General features: G+C 51.0%; 1 protein-coding gene across 2 annotated transcripts in view; it reads right to left on the bottom strand.

Annotated features, from left to right (window-relative positions):
- Positions 1-20,744, bottom strand: part of KAZN (kazrin, periplakin interacting protein) — a 185,413-nt gene that overhangs the window by 61,483 nt on the left and 103,186 nt on the right. The window contains exon 3 of one of the 2 annotated variants that reach the window (XM_035557514.2): positions 3,845-4,022. The exons of the other annotated variant lie outside the window; for it this stretch is intronic. Within the exon in view, the coding sequence (XP_035413407.1) occupies positions 3,845-4,022 (178 nt within the window). The remainder of the gene's footprint in view (positions 1-3,844; positions 4,023-20,744) is intronic. 2 annotated transcript variants of the gene reach the window in all.

The raw sequence follows: 20,744 nt of genomic DNA, 5'->3' as shown, positions 1-20,744 counted from the left end.
TAGTCGGGCTTTAAAGGAACGAAAATCTAAATATTATCAAAAATCTTATGCTAACCATGCCAAATGAGGCTTCTGAATAGAAAGACTCCAGATGCATAAAGATGCTTTAAATTAACATCTTCAAAACCTAAGGTGTGACGGGGACCTGAAGTGCTAGCTGCAGCCAGATGCTTGAGTCTAAAGCAACCACGCGAATATTACTACGACACATTTATTTCCCAGCACGTGCAGCTGTAATAGTAATAGCACAGCAAGACCTTGATCTTGCGACACACACAGTGCAAAACCACTCTGATATCCAACTGGACTGCAGCATCCAAATTCCTCAGGTTTGTTTTACAACACCAGCTCTCAGGCTCTGGAAGAACAAAGGACAGCAGGGAAGAGCCCCAGGAAGATGAAAATGGCACATTTTCACCAGCCCCAGAGGATTATTCGCAAAACAGCAATAGCACCGAGGTAACCGCTCGCCTCCTGGGCAGAAGTCAGAGTCTTTGCGTGGTCGCAGCGGAAGTGGACAGAGACCAAGGAGAACAAGAGGGAACTATTTTAGGCTGTCATGAGCACAAAGGTCGTCCTGGCCCAGCGGCATCGCTACAGCCAGGACATGACCACACGTGCCCGCGACCGCTGCGCGGCGAGGAGGAATCCCTTGCTGCAGGAGCAGGGTGCAACTCCTGCTCCCTTTCCAGCCGAATTTTGGCAGCACCCACACAAACGCCGCCACCGTCACCAGCAGACCCTGGCACAGAAAGCGCTGCGTGCCACCGACGCGCTGAAATGGGAAGCAAGATGAGCCAAACGCTGATCGAGGTCTTATTAATAACACTTGGCTATTGATTGCACTTTACATCTTCAAGCGCTTTGCCAACATTAATTAATTAAGGTGTTTTCCATTTAACGCTGAGAGGAGAACAAAAGCAGCAGGCGAAATGGCCCAAGCACTTGGCTCAGCATGGCCTGTCCTTGCTCCCCAAACTTCTCATTTCCCCAGAGACCTCGCTGTTACTCAAAATTATCAAAAACCCTAGCATCAGTTCAGCAAAGGACTTCACCCAGGAGGCCAGAAGCACACCCTGGCGTGCTAGGGGGTCATGGAGCCCCGACGGCGCCCACTCCAATGCTCTGCCACCCACCCATGTCCCCACCACGCCTGAGATGCAAACCAGAGCTGGGCCACGCGGGTTCTGACACCCGGGCCCAGAAGCACTGAGCAGCCCCACAAGGAGCCAGTGACACAAATACCGCTCTGCATCCAGCCCTAGATAATGCTACGGCCAAAATAAGTCTCCAGAAAACTTGCCATTTAAAACGAGATGCCAGGAGCAAGGGGTTGGGATGATTAACGCTCACGCTAAGGACTTTAACAACACGTGGCTTCATCCCTACCTCCGTACGCACGCCCACCACCCAGTCCGTCTCTCTCGGCTGAATTCTCCCGGTTTGTTACAAATCGCAGAAAAAAGCCCTCGAAGCGTTACCTCACCACTGCCCGCGTGCGAGCAGAGATGGCACATTATAGCAGGGAGAAGTCGCAGTACGCACAAAAGGAGCAGAGTTATTACCTCGAGCTGTCTCAAGCTGCACCGTAATTATGTGAACACCACATTTCACCAAGGCAGCATTAATTACTGAGTGAGCTGAGCACGGAGGCACACGTTTCCCTCAGCTCACCTAACTCCGGACCGACCCAGCGCGCCCACCCGCAGCGGTGGCAGCGACAGGACCACCATGGCCAAAGGCACCTGGGGGGACCACACCACGAGCAGACCCCCACCACCCATCTGAGCACCACCACCAAACCCTAAATCCCCACGGGCTGGTGGCTGCCCACCCCACTTACCAGCCTCCAGCTCTCCCACAGCACGTGGGCTTAAACCAAATAGCTCAGCGATCCTCCTACTTACACAGCTCGTTCTACTTATTCGGACTCATTTTCACCCCATCCTTCTGAAATCATCCTGAAACCCTTGGAGAACAGAAGGCTCCCTACAGATACATCAGGCCCACCTATAGAAGCAGGCACAGGGCAATGTATGAGAACACGGATGAATAATAGTATAAAATTTGGGAAGGAAACCCAGAATGGAGTCTATTTATTTTTTATTTTTGCTGAGACCAAGCATTCCTCCCCTCGGCTGGATACGTCGTGTTTTAAATACCAGCCTCTTCAACACGTGGGGAAGGGAAAAAAAACACATCCAGAGCTACACGGGCTTGGCGCTGGCCCCCAGCACACCAAGATAAAATTTGCCTGCTTAAATCTGGAGGCTGGAGCGAGTCCTCCAGGGCCTCCTGCCCTGCCAAAGGCACCGCTCCGGTGCCCAGCCAAGGATGGGACTGCTCCTGGCACTCTGTAGCAGCTGGTATTTCCACCGGGACCCCAAAGCAGGTGGGATTGGGGTTATTACATGGGAACACGCACACTTTGGGGAACGGAGCGCTGTTATAGCACACCAATTTCCCAGCATGCTGCCAGCAAAGGAAACTGAAGAGGTGCTTTTCCATCACCCAATGGGTTGAAAAACCCCTGAGGAGGGAAAAAAAAATTGAAACCCTGACCCCTGGCAAGCCACCCCAAATCCCTCCCTTGCCGGGGCGTGCTGCCGAGCAGAGGCACTGCTCCTCCACGCAAACACACGCGCAGAAGCCTCCTGGAGAGGAACCAACCCAAGCCAAACCCCAAACCCGCAGCAATAGGTGCAGGAAAGGGCAGCCAAAGGGTTTCCCCCTGCCCTTCCAGCTCTCAGCCCTCCGCGGCTGCATAGGCAGGAAGAGGGACAACGGGGGCCAAGTGGGCTATGGGAAGGGGTCCGGGTCCGCGATGCGCAGTGGGGTCCGGCACAACTTTGCACCTGGGCACCCCGACGCGCACCCCAGCACCACGGCATGCACCTCAGCACCCTGCTTGGCCCCACCTGGCGATGGATCCCGCTGAACAGGTGGAACCCCCCCTCGCCACAGCTGAACCCAACAGGTTGGCTGGAAAAAAACCATGAAGGAACCCCTCCAAACCGAGCTGCATCGACACCACCAGCCACCAACAATGCCCACCGAGGGCACCGCTGCCTTTAACACACCCCCCACCCCCCCCCCCCGGCCACCCAAACCCTGAAAGGCGACCAGCACCGAGGGGCGACCTGCATTGCATGGTGCCAGCCGATCCCATCAGTAAATAAGTACCGAGGAAATCGCCCCCAGAGCCACGTCCAGGTGGGAACCCAGCCCGGCTCCGAGCCGGGGGGGGCGGGATGACCCCGGCACCCGCAGCCCCTTGGGGAGCACCGAGAGGCGGCTGCATCCCGGATCCCGCCGGGTTTGGGCTTCGCCGAGCAGAAGGGACCCCCCCAGGCAGTCAGCACCCGAGGCGGGGGGGCACGGAAGCGATGTGTCCTCATCCCCCCGCCCCCCCCGGTAACTTTTGCCCCCCCCCCCGTTGGAGGGGGGCAGCTCGGGGCTGGGCGGCCGGAGCCTCCCCGGGCCAGGCGATGCCGGCGGGGAGAAGATGGCTGCGGCTGGCTCCCCAGTTACGAAACCGGTAAATCGGGCTTGGGGGGGGGTAAAAAGGGGGGGTTAAAGAGAGAAAGGGGGGGGGGATAAAAGGGGGAAGGGGGGGGTTAAAAAGGGGAAGGGGGGGCAGAAGGGGGGGGGGGAGGCAGCACGTAGAGCTTTAGGGCAGAGAGGGGGCACGGCGCTTTTTTTTTTTTTTTTTGGGGGGGGGGGGGGTGGTTCCTAAAAAAAAAAAATAAATAAATAAAACGCGATGCAATAAACACCGATAACACACGACCCCACGCCCACCCCCCCACCCCCCCCCTCTCACCCGAGGCCGGCAGGCACCCACCTTGCGCGCTGTGCGGGCCGTGCTCCATGGCCGGGTCGCTGCCCAGCTCGGCCAGGCGGCGGCCGGTGGCGGCCAGCTCGGCGCGCAGCGCCGTCACCTCCTGGCCCGCCGCCTGCAGCGCCCCGTCGATGCGCAGCGCCAGCTGCTTGTTGTCGTCCATCATGTGCAGGATTTTGGCCTGGGGGGGGGGGGGGGGGGGTTGGGGGGGTTGGGGAGGGGGGGAGGAAGAGGAGGAGAGAGGTGAGAGAGCGGGAGCGGCGGGGGGAGAGGGAGGGGAGGGGCGGGGAGAGGGGTGGGGAGAGGGGAGGGGCTGGGGGGGAGAGGGAACGGGGGGGGGATAGGGGTGTGCAAGGGGGGAGCGTGTGAGGGGGTGTAGAAGGGAATAGGGTTGTGCAAGGGGGTGCAGGAGGGAATGGGGTTCTGCAAGGGGGGTGTGAGGAGGTGCAGGAGGGAATTGGGTTGTGCAAGGGGGGTGCAGAAGGGAACGGGGTCGGGCATGGGGGGCTGTGCAAGGGGGGGGCAGGAAGGAATAGGGTTGTGCAAGGGGGTGTCGGGGGGCGCAGGAGGGAATAGGGCTGTGCAAAGGGGGGGGTGCAGGAGGGAATGGGGTTGGGCAAGGGGGGCAGTGCAAGGGGGGTGCAAAAGGGAATAGGGCTCTGCAAGGGGGGGACCATGTGAGGGGGGGGCAAGGGGCGTGTAGAAAGGAATAGGGTTGTGCAAGGGGGGTGTAGAAGGGAATAGGATTGTGCAAGGGCGGCTCAAAAGGGGGTGCAGAAGAGAGTAGCACTGTGCAAGGGGGGTGTCAGGGGGGTGCAAAAGAGAACGGGATTGGGCATGGGGGAGCTGTGCAAGGGAAGTGTAGAAGGGAATAGGGTTGTGCAAGGGGGGTTTAAGGGGGTGCAGAAGGGAATAGGGTTGTGCAAAGGGGGGTGCAGAACGGAATAGGGCTGTGCAAGGCAAGCTGTGCAAGGGGGTGCAAAACGGGATGCAGAAGGGAATAGGGTTGGGCAAAGGGGGAACAGTGCAAGGGGTGCAAAAGGGAAGGGAGGCTGTGCGGGGGGGGACCCAAAAAAAGCCCAAAAGGGAATAGGGGGGCAAAAGGGAACAGCAATGTGTAAGGGGGGGTGCTACGGGGGAACAGCACAAGTACAAGGGGGGTGCAAAAGGAAACAGAATTGCTTGGGGGGGGGGGGGGGAAGGTTGCCCCCTACCTGCTGCTCCCCCTGCAGCCCCCCCAGCACGGAGTGGGCGTGCGAAGGTCGGGGGGTGGTGGTGGTGGTGGGTTTTTGTGGGGGGGGTGGGGGGGATTTTGGGGGGGGCAGCGCTGCGGCAGCCGCTGCATTTGTCCCGTGCCCCCCCCCCCCCCGGGATGCTGCGAGGAGCGCTGCAGTGCGGCCGGGCTGCCAGGTGCTCCCGGGAGCGCTAATTAAGCGGCTCTCTGCTAATTGGGCTCGGGTGCACGGCCATGCCCCGAGGCTGTGCGCAGCAGGCAGAGGCAAAATGGGCTGACCGGAAAATAAAATAAAAAAAATCCAACTGGAATGATTTTTTTTTGGGGGGAGGGGGGAATCCCACTGGAAGGATTTTTTTTTGGGGGGGGGAGGGGGGGGAAGCAACCTGTGTGCAGGCAGCCAAGTGTGGGGAGCCAGGGAAAATCCCAGCCACACTGGAAAAAGGGGAAAACAGCCCTGCCCGGATCTGTAGGGATTCAGTAGACCCTCCAATGCTTGCCTAAACCCAGGCTTTTGGTGGAGGGAGCTGGGAATTTGGGGCGCATCTTTGGCTGCTGCACAGGGACAGAGTGTAGCTTCGCCCAGAGCTGTAGAGCAAGCACGTGTGTGCATGTGTGCACACGTGGATAAAAACCACGTGTCGTGCCCCAAAGGGTGGGTGAAGAACCCACAAGGGGAATAAATGCACTTTCTTACATTCTGTTCCTTCTCTGTAGCTACACGTGCAAGAGGTGAAGCTCTTTGAGCAAATACAGAAATTGAATTTGAGATAAATGCCCGGGTTCATGCCCGGTTTGCATCATTATTTGCTGCAAATTCTGCTTGCAAACAGGACAGTTTTGTACGGAACCGGATCACCTGCCTGTGCAAACACAGCGCCAAATATGCAAAAACTTGGGCATTGCACTTGAATAAAATCTGAACGGTCAGCTTTAAAGCACAGGCACATTATTTTTATCATAAAAAAGTCAGGTTAAAACTGATTTGAGCCTTCCAAGAACACATTCAGCTGCTGAAGCAAAGTCCAACTTGAGCTTCTTAGGCTAACCCCAATAACAGACTGGTTGAGTTGCTATATTGGCAGCGCTTGAATTTTTTTTTAATTTACCAATGCAAGAGGATTTCTATGCTAGTGTATGGTATCTAAAACAAACAAACAAACAAAAATCCTTAAACTTTGCTGTGGACTCCATGTATTAATAACTTTGCTTTAAAAATCTCCCTTATTGCTTGAAGTTCTTTTGAGATTAGCCTGAAGACATCTCCGAAGATTTTCTCCCCTTCCGTGCACCTCCTCCTGTCCCTGCAGGGAACAGCTGAGTCCATTAAAAATGGATTTTGATCTCAAAGCAGGATTTGGTTTCTCTGAGCTTCCCCCTGACCGCAGCATGCAGCGATCCCAAGGCATCGGCAAGCTCTGCAGCAGGCAGCGCAGCCCGGACCTGGCTGGCCACGTGCACCTGAGCAGCACCGCTTCTGCCATGGGGTTTGCTGGGTTCCCTCTGGGGCTGGAACCACGACCGTGAGGTGCACTGCAAGCACCATACCGGAGGATAACTTGGGGCTATGCTGATTCCTGTTCAGAAGGTGAAGCCCTTGCTTAAGTCCTCAAGATCGGGATGAAACGAAGCATTAAGAAATGAATTTATTCCCTTTCTCCTATTAGTGTTGAATTAACAAAAAAAAATAATTGAGAGCTAATTAAATAGACAAAATCAGAAACATATTATTTCCCCAAATTGTTTTTTTTTTTTTTGGTATTATTCTAGCTTTGACTGGGTGTGCAACAGCTCCGCAGTGTCCCTAAGGGATGGGAGTCCCTCGTGGTGTGGATCTTTCTGCAAGCGTATCCTTGAAATACTGAAAACCCCCTTAGTTTTGGGTGACGTTCCCGTAGTAGCATCACATTCCAGCTTGCTATTTCTTAAGAATACCTGGATGGCATAGACACGGATGGAGGAAGGTTTGAGAATACTGCCCACCCTGCTTGCTCTCCTTTCAGCCCAAGTAGTTCAGTAAAGGGAAGATGAGGAGGTTTAGGAGGTGGAAAAGGGTTGGGCAGCACGTGGGCACTGCTCGGGCTTTCCAAACTCTTCAATTTGCTACTGATTACCGCTTTTTGTAGTTTAATATGTACAGTATGCAAAGGAACCGCTTTAACTAAATGGAGAAAGCCTTTTGTGTTAGGAATGAACATAATCTAATATGGCCCTTTGACTTGATTCAATTAAATCCTTTCTTTTCCAATTAAACAATCAGCCAGAATTTAATAAAAATGAATTTCTACATGTCGTCCTCCAGAACGATGACCTCTGAGATTGTGTGGGCTTATGTAAATTCTGCGGATGGCTTTTTATCTGCTCGTGTGTCATTCCATGAGCACACAAAAAAAATGCCTTCTGTCGGTGTATTTACATTATTTCCTCATCTACTCAATGTATCTCTGTTTGCAGTAACAATTCCCAGCTGAAAAGGCAGCGAGCATCACCAGCTTCCTCCAACGCAGCCTCTGGAGCTTAATTTCCGTGGCTGGGACGAACCCGGGGGCTGAGCTGCTTCTCCATTTTGCTGGGCCCTGCCCTGCCACAGTGCCAACAAGCAGCCATTTGGCCTGTCCCAAATGTCACCAGAGGCGTCTGCACAGCCGTTTATTCGCAAAGAAAGCACACCCGAAAAAAATCCCACCATCCACGAGACCAGCAAACTTGTGCCTGAAGTTAGGGAACTTTTCTAGCACGGCTCTGCTAAGCTATTTCCACCCAAGTTACAATAGCTGCTAAAGTCTACATTTATTTTTTTCCGTCTACAAAGGTCACATTTTTATTTGTGTATTTATAACTGCATTTAACCCCCCCCCCCACTTCTTGCTCTTAAAGTATTGAGCACGGGCTCTTTTCTTCCTCCGCTGGAGTTATCGCGGCATCCTAATGCAAGCCCTGCGGATGTGCCGAAGCCAAAAAGTTTGTGCTTCAGTTTATAAATTACTGAAGTAATACATTATATGAAGGGGATCGCTAGGCAAGGATGGGCAGGTTCCACGTTGGGGTGAATGTTGGTTGCCCCACGATGCCCCAGGGAGACGTCCCCATCCCAGCTTCTGTGTGGGTGAACGCATCCCGTTGGCCTTTTCAGGGGACCCCCGAAACAAAGCCATTCCTGGTCATAAAGTGTCCCGAACTGGGGGAATTACTTTGCTGTGGCCAGACAGGAGGTGAACGCAGCAAAAGCAACCCGAGATCCTAACTGCCCGGCGCAGACACATCGCAGTTACTGTGGTGCGAACCTGGAGGAATCCCATTGGGAAGGGGTAACAGAGAAAAATGTGATCCGAGGGATTTGTCTCCAGTAAACCCATTTTATGTTAATAGGAAGCAGATTTTGAGCCCCCTCGCAAACAAATGACTTCCATAGCATATTTCACAGCTGAGCGCATCGATGGCACCAGCCTTTATGTGCAGCTCTGTTAAACCCAACATTTGTTTAATGAATTGCAGCAATCCAATGAATCCTTGTACGGCCAGCCTAGACTGGAACTTTTATGGGAAGACATCAGGTTTTCTCCCCAGCTGATACCTAGGAACCATTACACACCCCTCACCAGATCAGGGTTACTCCATATGCATCTGAAAGGGGAATTAAGCTGGTGAAACTAGCAGGGCCAAACGCTGTTGAGGTGCTGCAGCTCTTTGCAGGATGACCTCCTCCTCATCCCCAGGGTCGGTATGTATACCATGACAAAACTCCATCCTGCTGTTTGGACGCATCCCCTGCTGCAAACCACGCATGAAATGCTCCGTTCGTGGCATGGAGAAGTGATGGCAATGATGGTGCTGGGATAATTCAGCTTCCTTACGCTGGTGGCCACAAGAGCCTGCAGTGGAAGCGCGTATCCTGCACAAGCAGGAGCAAGGAGAGGGCATGCAGAGCAAAACGTGCACGCACGATACCCTCGTGCTTGGTAGCAATGGTAAAAGCTGCATGCTACTTTGGTAAAAGTGCTTGAATTTCCAAAATACCTTTCCATACGTGAAGAGAGAAATAAGAAGCAAAGAGAATGCACATCAAGCAAAGTCCATACTAAATGCCATTTTGCCTTCCTTCTCTGTCACAAATGAGAGGGGAAAAACAGGGCTGGCTTTTGCAAAAGTGCAGGGGTGATTTGGGAGATCGAGTCCCACAGCAAGGAATCAGCTCTTGGGAAGAGAAGAACGGGAAGTCCACGGAGACATCTGCTCTACAGATCCAATTCACCAGCTGCTCAGCTGCTATTACAAGGATCACATAAAAACTTAAACGAATAGGGAGATTCTGAACCACTCAGATAGCAGGATAATAGGTGCCAGGAAAAAATCCTGTGATCAGTCAGCAGACAAATATATACTTAAATTAGGTGTTAGTGGGGCAGATGCAAGAAAGGTGATTATGGATTGCCTCTGTGTTTCCTTTGGCAACGAGGATGACACGCTGGGTGGGTCAATGCACCGTACCATTAATACAGCATCAGCATTCGCCTGACGGCTTCTTTGTCCTGTGAAGTCAATTCCTATCAAGACCTGACATTAGCAGGAGGCAGGGTGAAATTCAGATGCCTTTGAATTTTCATGACCCTCTAGATGCTTCCCCTGCTTGAGGCTGGCAGATCACAGGCAAGACCCGCGCCTTGAATTGGGCAGGAGGTAGGAATAAACACCTGCACCCATCCAGTGCAACCGTGGTCAAAAATATCCTGGGGAAAATGAGTGGGAGAACAGCCCTTTCCTCCCTCCCCAACAAACCAAACTGGAAACAGGGTTGGAAGGGCACAACACATGGCAGACCAGCCTCCTTTCCCCCCACAAGCTGCTACCAGCAGGGTGGACTAATCCTGTATTGCATAAGATGACAAACATGCGATTGCATTTCCCACTAAATTACGAAAGCTCTAAAAATACACCTAGATAATGTTGGCTAAATAATTGCAGCGTTATTCATGGTTGCGTGCAGCCCTGTGCTCAAGAGCGCTCATCCTCATGTGATGGGTATTTTTGGTAGAGCTTCAAAATGAACCAGCCAGAGGTGCAGCGAGCAGGGTTAAAAAGCAGGGAGTGCAGAGCTTTAAGCACGGGGGCCTGGCTGTTGGTGCTATCTCGGCTCAGACAGGCTCAGCGCATTTTCTCCTTGAGGGCAGCGTTCAAAAAACCACTGTTTAGACACTGCACCACCACACATTTTGGCTAACTGGCAGGTTCTTACTGAAACCTGCTGGTGGTCAGTGTACCCAGACACAGCACCCTGCCACGGGAGAGGAGGGGATGTGCTTCTTCTAAGCAAGTCCTTTCGGCTTTTGACATAGACTATATAAAAAAAGAAAAAAGAAAAAAAAAAGAAAAAATCAACAACCCACAACCACACAACCGCAAGCGTGATAAAGCATCTCAGTATAAAATCAATACCGAGGCGATTAGCAGCCTTTGAAGAATTCTGGCCCTAAGTCAGCCCGTGGCAGAGATCAAACGGAGGTGCTGTCAACTCAGGCGGGCATTTTACTTTGTGTCTGCTATCCGGCAGCCCCAACACCCAGAACCATCCCCGTACCTCCCACTGCTCCTTTTTCCCCAGCACAGTGCCCAGGGAAGCCAGGCACGTCCTGTGGAGCAATCCCCATCCGCTGGGCAGCACAGTGCCAGGGGTCACCTTCCCTCACCTCCTCATTTAGGGTGCTGGTTTGGGTCTGGAAGAGCAGCTTTACATCACCCCATAAAGTATCTGCACCTTCATCCGTGCAAGCTCCGCTTCTGGCGTGTCTCGAAATAAAAGCAAGGAAGGTGCTTTGCTCTGCCGGCATCCCCAGGCTGGTCAAGGCTTTCTTATCAGTTCCTCTGCTTTGGGGTAAAATTTGAGATAAATCTGACTTGCTGTGAGCTGCCACAGGTCTGTGAGTAATCTGCAGTCCTAGACTGACAGCAGCGGGCATCAGCCGGCACATCACAAGGAGCCTGGGCCTCTGATAGCAAGGAGGATGGAAGCCTTATCAGCAAGCCCGGGTGAAAGCTATTTCCAAGATGCCCAGGGCCAGGGAGAAGCTGTAGTGAAAAGGAGTTGGAGAAAATTACTGATATTGTTAATAGCTTTTCTTGAAAGCTGGGAAGTTTTCCCAAGATCTGGCAGACTGGAGCGAAGGGAAATGCCTTCACATGAAGGCTTGGTGGAGCACGGAAGATCCAAAGGAAAGCTGACGTTCTTGTGCCAGGAATATAGCCATCAAAAAGGGGATGCTATGGGTGGTGTCAGAGGGGACAGTGAAAAAACAGGGATGCAAAGCACTTTTTTTTTTTTTTTTAGAGATAAATTCCCTAGAAAATTCTAAATCCATCACCGAGCACCAGCACATCCATCACCCCAGGGCTCCTCAGGACAAGCCTCCAGTTGCGCAGCTGGCCCAGCTGGTAGGAGGGGGATGTTAGGAAGGTGATGCATGTAAAACCCATCCATGGCAATTACACAGAGCAGGACAGCTGCCAAGCTCCCATATTTGCTCCTTGTCAGTAGACTTTATAGATACAAAGATATATATATCCACAGAGCTATTAATTTTTCCGATACCCACATCCTGAATGAGGGTAATATGTTTATCCTATAAAGTCAGTGACTCCATAATGCAGCACTCTGCTTTAGGGCAATTTTTCACGTTATTAACTTTCTTCCAGCACACACACAAAAAGAAAAAACCTCTCCCCACCAAAAAAAGCCCACGGCAGAGCTGTGCCGAGACGCTGAGCACAGCTTGGCCAGAGGCAGGCACGACAAAACCTGGGAGGTGAAGCCCGAGAGATGAGGCACGACCCGAGGTGTGTGCAGTACAGCTGTTGGGACAGATGTTATTAAAATATGGGGTTATTTATGCTCCTTCCATCCCACTCGACCGAAAAGCCAGGACAAGTACCGTGGATGCCCGTGCTCTCGTTGCCCCATTTCCTGGCTTCCCAATGGCTCTCCATTCAACCTGGCAGTTCAGCAGTCCAGCTTGCCTCAAGATTAAGATCTGCCTCATTTGCAGTTACATAATTAGCAATTACCCTAATTTCACTTACATTAAATTACTTTTTTTTTAATAAACATTATCTTTTCTGACAGAAAAAAATAAAACGGCATGGGTCTGCTTTACAGAAAGCAGCAGCGTCATTATCCTGTTCTCAGATATAATGTCTAGATACTTTTAATGAAAATATTCATTATTGCTAATTTGCATCTCTTTCAGCTCTAGTAGAGAAATCAAATGAAGATGTCAAAACAGTGCCACATCTGCCAGGGATAAAAAAAGGAGACGTGGTGACCCCCAGCCCCTCCAAACGTTTTGTGTGGAGGGAGAACGCAGCTGAAGCACACACCCTGGCTTATTTAAGACAGCCTCAAATTGTGAGATATGTTGAAAGACAGATGTTAACCACGATGGTGGTAGTTTGTTTTGGTTTAGCAGAGACTTTTCCTGAAGATAAAGTACATCCTGAACGCGCTTCATGCTTGCTAGCAACAAAACTTGTATTAGCAGGAGAAAATATATATTACACCTCTGAAATACATGCTTCGCTGAGTTCGCAGAGTGAAGCTAAAATAATCTTTTTAAAGCAAATAGGGATGAATACTTAAAAATAATAAAAAGTTGGTGAATATTCATTTGAACTCTTAAGCAAATTTGCCCTTGTCATATTTGCATCTCTCTTGTGTTCCCTGCCTGTGCAATGCGGTTTTATTAGCACGAACATCCACAGAAAGTGAATTTGAAGCCTGAATACCCATGGGAAATGAATTTTAAATTCACTCGCTGTGTGCAGTCACCCAAGAAACTTGATCATAATTGTTTATTATACTTAAATATTTATATTGTGGGAGCACTCGGTAGATAAAAGGGCCCTGCTGGGTGCTGCACAACCACTGCCTCCAACCACAGCCAGCACCAGAGGCGACGTGTGACAGCTCCGGCCAGGCTGGGCCACCTCGGAGGCGAAGGGACAGCCCAGATTTCGGGGTCAGGAACAAGGATTGGGCTGGAGGCATCAACCCGTTCCTGCAGGATTGAAGTTTTGTCCTCCAAGAAGCTCTGAGGAAGGTGCGAGCTGTCTTCAAATGGCAGGAGCCTGCACGGGGTTGAGATGGATTTAAGGAATGGGAATTAGCTGGAAACATCCTCGCCAACGCTCTTTTCTTGTCTTAAATCCCATGTTGAAGGTCCAGCTTTCAGCAGGGAGCTCAGATTTCCACGCTCGCAGGGCGTGGGGGGGTTACAATGGACTCCTCTATTTTCCACTCCACAATTTGCAGCCCTAAGTGCTTCAGAAAGCGACACCCACGGCTGCACGCAACCCCGCTGCCTCCTCAAGCAGATTCCTGCCTGGGGAGCAGAGATTCAAAGGCACCAAAAATGCCTCAGAACTGCCTTTTTTTTTTTTTTTTTTTTTTTTTCCCCTTGGCAAAAATGGGCTGCACTTTCTGCAATATGGGACCCCCCCTTTTTTTTTTTTTTGGCTCGGTCACAAACGATCCATATCCCAAAGACTTCCTAGCAAAGCTGCCTCTGGTTGAGATAGCACCGACCGCATGCTGGACTTTGCAGATGGCTCTTGCAAAATAGCAAATTAAACAACAAATACCTGCCACATCCTGGCACCCTGGCCGTGCAGCACAGCACACGAGGCTGCAAACCGCATCGCTGCACACCCAGCGCCTTTGGAGAGAGGGAGGAAGCACATCAAGAGCACGTTTTAAGGCCAGTCTTCACTAAATTCTTTCTTTCTATTGCCTGCTTCAGTCTGGAATGCACTGAGCGAGCAAATTTTTTATGATTATGGAGAAATAAGTGCAAGGTCAAATCCCTGCTGGAAACAGGGTAGGTTCTCAACATTGCACCCACGGCCCAGCACCAGCAAATTACCAACTATTACGGGCTGATGAACAAAAGGAGAGCTGAATTTGCAGCTCAGGTTACAGTAATAAGGATGCACAAGAGAGCGAAAATTGCATTAGCACATGCACGGAGCTCATGCATTTCTCTTCAGCTGGATTCAGAGCTACCCCTCAGAGCAGTGTCAGCTCTCCGTCAGCTTTCCCAGCCCGTACCTACGGCTCTGGCTTTTAATTACCACCACCACTGCTGTGTTTGGGTTGCTTGTGTCAATTTGCATTCACGACAGGCCACGGCGCAACAGTTGCCTGCTCCTCCATGGAAGTAGGAGGTGTTAGTGACAGCCTAATCACACACCATCAGCAGTTACCAAACGTTTAAATCACCCCCAAGATGCTTGCAGGCAGGTAAGATGCAGCATTTCGCAGCGGTTCCTCTGAATGTCGGCCACAGAAAAGCCATCGAAAGCTGTGATGATGCAAATGCGAGAAGCAGGCGAGGAATCTGAAGAGAAAACCCAAAAGAAACCCGGATGCTGTTGGAAACAAGCTGAGGGTGATAAGGTCAAGCTGCAACTCCACCAGGTAGCTACTATAACAAAATTTGTGCCCAACAGCCCAAAAACACCTCCTCCAGGATAATTCTGCTGCTTGCGTAGGAAGTCAAAGCTGTCTCATGGCTTGAAGTGGTTAAGTCCACGGCTTCTTTAAATGAGAGAATTAATGACACTGAACTTCACAACAAAAAATTAAAGGCGCCCCAAAGAATGTTCCCTTAATTGTAGCAGCCTGCTGCATTAAAGCTGCAAGAGGAAAATTCATTTACAATTCAGCTATTAAATTGCAAACCATTACTACTGCTTTTATGGCTTTATATTCCTCTAACGAATTTATTATGTAATTACTTCGCGCACCAGCACCATTTCTCGCAAGCAGAGTTGAAATAAGATGCCTTTTTCAAAATCCAAACAACTCCACGTTTTCCAGGTGCAATTTACACAAACAGAGAACATGCCGGTGCAGTCCGCCTGGGGCATCTCAGCACGGACCCAAGGCTTTCAATTAAAAGCAAATACCCGAACTTGGACACTTTGGTGTGGAAGAGCCGGGACGAAGACCTGCATCCAGGGCTGGTCCATGCTTTGAGATGGAAAGCGTAAAACCAGGCTGGATGGGAGCGGCTCCTCCAGCAATTTCCCCAGGAAATGCAATGAGCGGGGCTCAGGGCTTGCTCCGGCAACTCTCGGGGAGACGGTGTTTTCCAACCTGCCGTGGACTGAGCGAATCCAAGTAGTCAAAATCAAATGAAATAAAGGGATTTTCTGGCTCTCATTTCCCACCTCTGCAAAATCAATCTGCAAATAAATTAGCGAACACTCAAGCATAATGCAAAAAAAAAACGCATAAAGGGGCATTAAGCAGGACACGCAGTTCCCAGGCAGAATGACTGCGTTATTGTTAGGGGATGCAAATAAATTCACATCATGTGCCTTTTCCCCCCTCTTTTTGTACTAGCCTCGTCACAAGGAGGGAGGTGGTTGGTCTGCGGCGCTGCCTGAACCCTCAGGAGTCTTTCGAGCACATTAAAGAGCCGATTATGCTGGATGGGGAGATGCAGCCAGCCTGTGCCCGTCAGGCTTTGCACAAACCCAGGTTAAACACTGGCCCCAGCCACGCCACCACCATGTAACCATCTTAGGGAGAGCAATTTCCTTCTCTCGTAGCATTTTCATCTATCCTGAGCCATCCGGGGATGCTTTTCACCAGGGCTCTCATCGCACCTTGCACGCACCCTTAGGGGGTGAGCTGAGCTGGGTTTAATGCACACGCAAAAGAAAAGGAAGGCAAAAGAACAAGATATATTTTTTTCCCCTAATCACAAATCCTTGCAGTTTTATTTATTTATTTAAAGGAGATCTTTGAGGGCTGATAACTAGAGAAAATGCAAAGCAGGGGGGCCTTTACAAGTCACACAAAACCCCCTTTTCCGAGCCCTTTTCACTCTGCTGCAAGTCACCGGGCACCCCTTAAAGTCCCTGCAAGCACCGTCACATACCCAGGAGGCATCTCCCCCTGCTCACACGTCCCAAAGTGCTCCCTACAAGGGCTGCGTGGCACGAGGTCGGGTGGGGACCAAGCCGGGGTAATTTATTCTGCTGGGTTTGGTGCGAGAGGGATGTGCTGGGAGAAAATGGGCTGCAAAGGGCAGGAGGGGGCCAAGGAAGCTGAGACCCAAATCTCCCCGGGCTAAGCAGGGGCGGCTGAGAATTTGAGGTGGTTTTCCTTCCAAGGTCTGTCTGCATCACTGGACTGGGGGGACGATCAAGAAAAGCCTGTACAGTGCGTGGGGAGAAGGGTGAAGCTGTAAAGCGGATTTCAGGCAGAGGCAGTGAATGATAAAGCAAGAAGGAGGATAATAGGGGAGAAAAACTGAAGCCTAAACTTCCCACCAAAAAAAAATAAATACCAGTTTTTACTAAAAAAAAATAAAATATATACAAATAAATATCCAACTCCTGCCTTGTGCAGCAATGCTGCTGGATGAGATGGGTTATGAAATGCTTGGCCTTCACGCCAGATGTCAAAAAAATATTACGCTGGATGCAGGAGCAGCGTGATGAGGTGAAAGGCAGCTTCTGGATGGGCTGCTAAGGTCCGGATGCAGTGGCAGATACCACAGCAGATGCTAAGACAATTGATAACGATTTCCCCGGTCACCCCGCTGGGGCATGGCAGGCAGAGCACAAGGGAAGGGATTTGGTGCTTGGGGTGCAGCAGCAGCAGGACCACGCACCTTGCGGCTGCCCCTTGGGTCCGTACGGCCCCCCAAACCTTCACCACAGCCAAAGTCTGAGCAGCGCTGAGCAATCCCCACTGCCAAGCCCTGCACCCTAATTTACGGCCACCAGCTCTCAGCGAGCACCGCGGATGGAGCCAGCGGTTGCCATGACGACTGTGGATTTTCTTGGAAATCCTGCAAAAAAAAGGAGAGCGAAGGCCCACGAACCCCCAGGAGCAGCTCCCTCGCAGGAAGGTCTCGGCGCGACGTGGAGACGCTGCGCTCCCACCTCCGGGCGGCCACCTGGAGCCTGGCAGGATGCTCCCAGACAGCCCCGCTCCCAAACACCTCGGCCAGTGCTCAGCAGCTCTTTGCCAGCTCCCCTCTGCCAGACCCCAACCCTTGGAGATCGCTGAAATAAGTGCAACTTCAGGGCTATCTCACGATGCAGCTCAACAGAGGCACCATTTTTTAATTGCAGCCCTTCTGGCAAGGCATCCTCCATTGATGCATGATCGTAACGCAGAGGACTAGCAGATTGGAGCCCCAAAATTCAGCCTCGTCCTTTGATATTTTACAACCTATTTTATCCCCTCACCAGTCCCAGGGCGCTGCTGGTGATCAATGACCCCATCCCTTTTAGTAGCAGAGTTGCACAGTACCAAAATTCAGACGCGCCGCTGCAGAGCCATTTGTATGCTCACAAGCAGAGCCCTTCCTAGGTGGATTTAAATAAAGTGGCTGGCAAAATCCCCAGTGAATATTTGGGATAAGGAACATATAGGAAACCCAGCCTCTGAAGCCATCCCGCAGCAACTTTTGTTCCCATGGTGACTAATGTTTGTGTTTGCATCCCTTCTGAGTGTTTCTATCAGATTTTCTTCATGAAACAGCTGTTACAAGTCATTTCACCAAGACAGATGATCCTGATAAGGAGCAAAGTTTCCATTCTACACAAATGCACATTTATTTAATAAAAATGCAAATAATTCCAACCCGGAAAAAAGAGACATGCTTTGAAAAATTGATTATCAACGTGGTAGCCTGATGGAAAGAGATTGAAGGCAGCCAGGGCATCGCTGCTGCCTAAGAGGAGGGTGATAACACCACAAGAAGAAATAAATAAAACAACTCCAAAAACGCTAGTAGCTTTATTAAATTTGGCTGTGATCTTTCCCCACTTGGACCTTATGCACAAGCATTATAGGTGAAAATGACATTCTGCTGATTGCAATGGGGCCAGCAACAAAAAAAGTGGGCTTCCTCCTGCTCCCATCCTCCTAACTCCAAAAAATTTGATGAGAGTGGCCAGGGAAATTGAGCACAGCCCAATCCATGGTTTTGGATCTAATAATCCAAGTTCCTCAGATGTCCCAGTGCTGGAGTTCTTACATGATGGTCACAGAAGGGTTGAGGTTGGAAGGGAGCTCTGGGGGTCATCTGGTCCAACCCCCAGCTTCCATTTCAACTCAGTGATTTTTTTTTTTTGAGTATTCTTTTTTTTTATTATTATTATTTAAGAAAGGATGGCTCATGTTTAGCATCCTGGAAAAAATAACTGAGGCTTATTTTAGCCTGTTCAATAAAGTAGTTTCTGGCCAAGAGCTTAGAACATGAGCTCCCTGATTGGGTCTGAGCATGGACTGAGCCTCCACAGAGGCTTTGTGGGACCTGCAGCATTCCCTGGGCTGATCTGGTGTTAATGACAAGAGACTGGTGCCACGGTGGCCTCTGAGATCTTCTGCCTTTGTTTTTTTTCCTTTGAAAAGATAAACGTGGCAGGGCTAGGGCACTCCTGGCAGGGCTGAAGGAGCTGCAGAGCCTCTGGAGATGGCACCTTGAGCTCCTGGCTGCCTCCCTCCTGCTGCTGGGCCATGTCTCATGCCTCTAGTAGTAAAATAAAGAATAAAAACCTGCTTTTGGATGCACAGCTTCAGGTAACTTCCCTGCTTCTCTTGCAGAAGACCTTGGCTTCAACAGCATCACCCACTTCTGCACGGGGGAAGAGGTACGGGAATTGGGACAGCGCAGAGCAGAGCGCCAAGAAGGATGAGGGAGCTGAAGGAATGAAAGGGGTCACTCTAGGAAAAATACAAGATAATCCCAGCGTTGTCCTACCTAAAGGCTTCTTGAATTCGCCTTCACAATCCCATCACAGCCAGGATCCCATCACCAACTCTGAGCATTTACCAGCGCAGAGCAGCAGTGCTGTAGGACCTCCTTTCCCAGGCTGATGCTTTCCTCCTGCAGTTTTTTTTTTTTAAAGTTATTTTTATTTTAAAACTTCTGTGCTCACACAGCCCCTTACTGATGGTGAGCAGGGAACACCGTTCATTCACGCCACCCAGAGTGCCAAACTGGGGCACAAACCAGCAGCAGCCAGGTGCTGCTTCCCGCACAGAGCTGCCACGCACGGGCATCAGCACGGGCTGCAGAGCTCCTTATCGCTTTCATCGCTCCTAAATACCAGCTCATCACGCTGCAGAACTCAAAACCTAAGGAAATGATTTCCATTGTTAGCCTCCTCCTCCTTAATTTGAAAACTTCCTGCAGGTAATTGAAATTCCTGCTCGGCAAAAGCCTTATCTACCGCTTTGTTTAGTCGAATTAAGAGAGATGGGACCTGGCTCCAGTTTGGATGTGCTCAATATTTGTCTCTGCTTTCAGAAACATCTCTTACATTTCACATCACACGAACTGCTTCAGCCTCCTGCCGGCTGCCGACCACATTGTATTGTTTTAATCAGAAGCCAGAACTGTGCCGAAAGCCAGCCTAACGTGGCACAACAGGCAAGCTGGGCTCGCAGATGCCTCCAGCACAACGACGCAAGCCTTCCCCTTCTGTCTTCGTGCCTCAAGTCAGGTACACCAGGTTCTCCTGCCATCAGGGCCTGAAAGCATGGCAGCTCCTGTGCTTCCACTGCACGTGGGGATTGCCCAGGTTCTCCATCCTGCCTTTTCCCGCTTGTGCCACGCTGCAGCTTGGCTTTGCCACCCCAGCTGCACGGCCCAGCGGGTCGGGGCTGGTGATCCAAACGCCTGCAGCTCCCACGGGTTTCCCCCTTCAGCACTTCCCTAAAACCAGGCTGCGTGCTGTGTTCGAGCATCACTCCTGCCTCAAAACATCAGAGATGCAAAGCCTGCTTCTTGCTGCCCTGCATGAGGTGACTGCAGGCAGAACGGGGAAACACCAAGGTGCAGCTGCTCCCAACACGCTCCCACCTCCTCCTCTGCGCCATCCTGCACACAAGAGTAGGAAACACTGCCTGCATCCTGCTGCCTCCTTGGAGGCTGCAATTATTTTCTATTTTTCCCTGTCAAAACAATCCTGGTTTGGAAAAGCACCTTGGTTCGGGCACGCTCCTGACTGCGCTCCCCAAGAGCTAGGTCTGGAACACCTGAGACAGAAAACCTCCTCCTAGTCACCTCCTGGCCCAGGGGAGACATCCACAGACAAAGCACGAGGCTTGTGATGGAGCAGAGCCGGTCATAGGCGCCACCACATCCCCAGGAAGACGCTTGGATTTCTGTGCTGTCTCAGAAATTCTACCTAACCTTTCTCTCCCAGGATTCAAGCCAATCAAATCAGCAAGATTGAACCAGGTACAGAACTAGGACGAGAGAAGGAGAGAAGGATCTGCTCCCATGTTTCAGAACTACTTAATTTATAGCCTCTCATTATATAAATTATTAAGGAAGAGAAATACCCACTGCCTCCCAACCATCACCACATCCACCTGACTCTCCAAATGGATTTACCAGTGCCAGGGGCAATTTCATTTTCTAGAAAACCTGTTTTACTGCTGAATACTCCAAGCCAGTCTATGGCTGATCGCTTAAATAGGCTTTTACCAGGCAGCACGGCTCATTTCCTTTGGGCACCCTGCAGCAGCCTCCGCGCGTGGGTGGGAGATGGGGAGCGTTGCAGCGAGCCGAGCATCCTTGTCTCCTGTCCAATTAAAATGGTGATGAATTCCAAATGGCTACCATTTGCCAAGATGCTTTAAAAGTT

The sequence above is a fragment of the Cygnus atratus genome, chromosome 21 (genome assembly GCF_013377495.2).
Source record: "Cygnus atratus isolate AKBS03 ecotype Queensland, Australia chromosome 21, CAtr_DNAZoo_HiC_assembly, whole genome shotgun sequence".
In the NCBI taxonomy this organism is placed as follows: Eukaryota; Metazoa; Chordata; class Aves; order Anseriformes; family Anatidae; genus Cygnus; species Cygnus atratus.
Note: the sequence above shows the minus strand (reverse complement) of the source record. Positions and strands in the feature narration are given on the sequence as shown.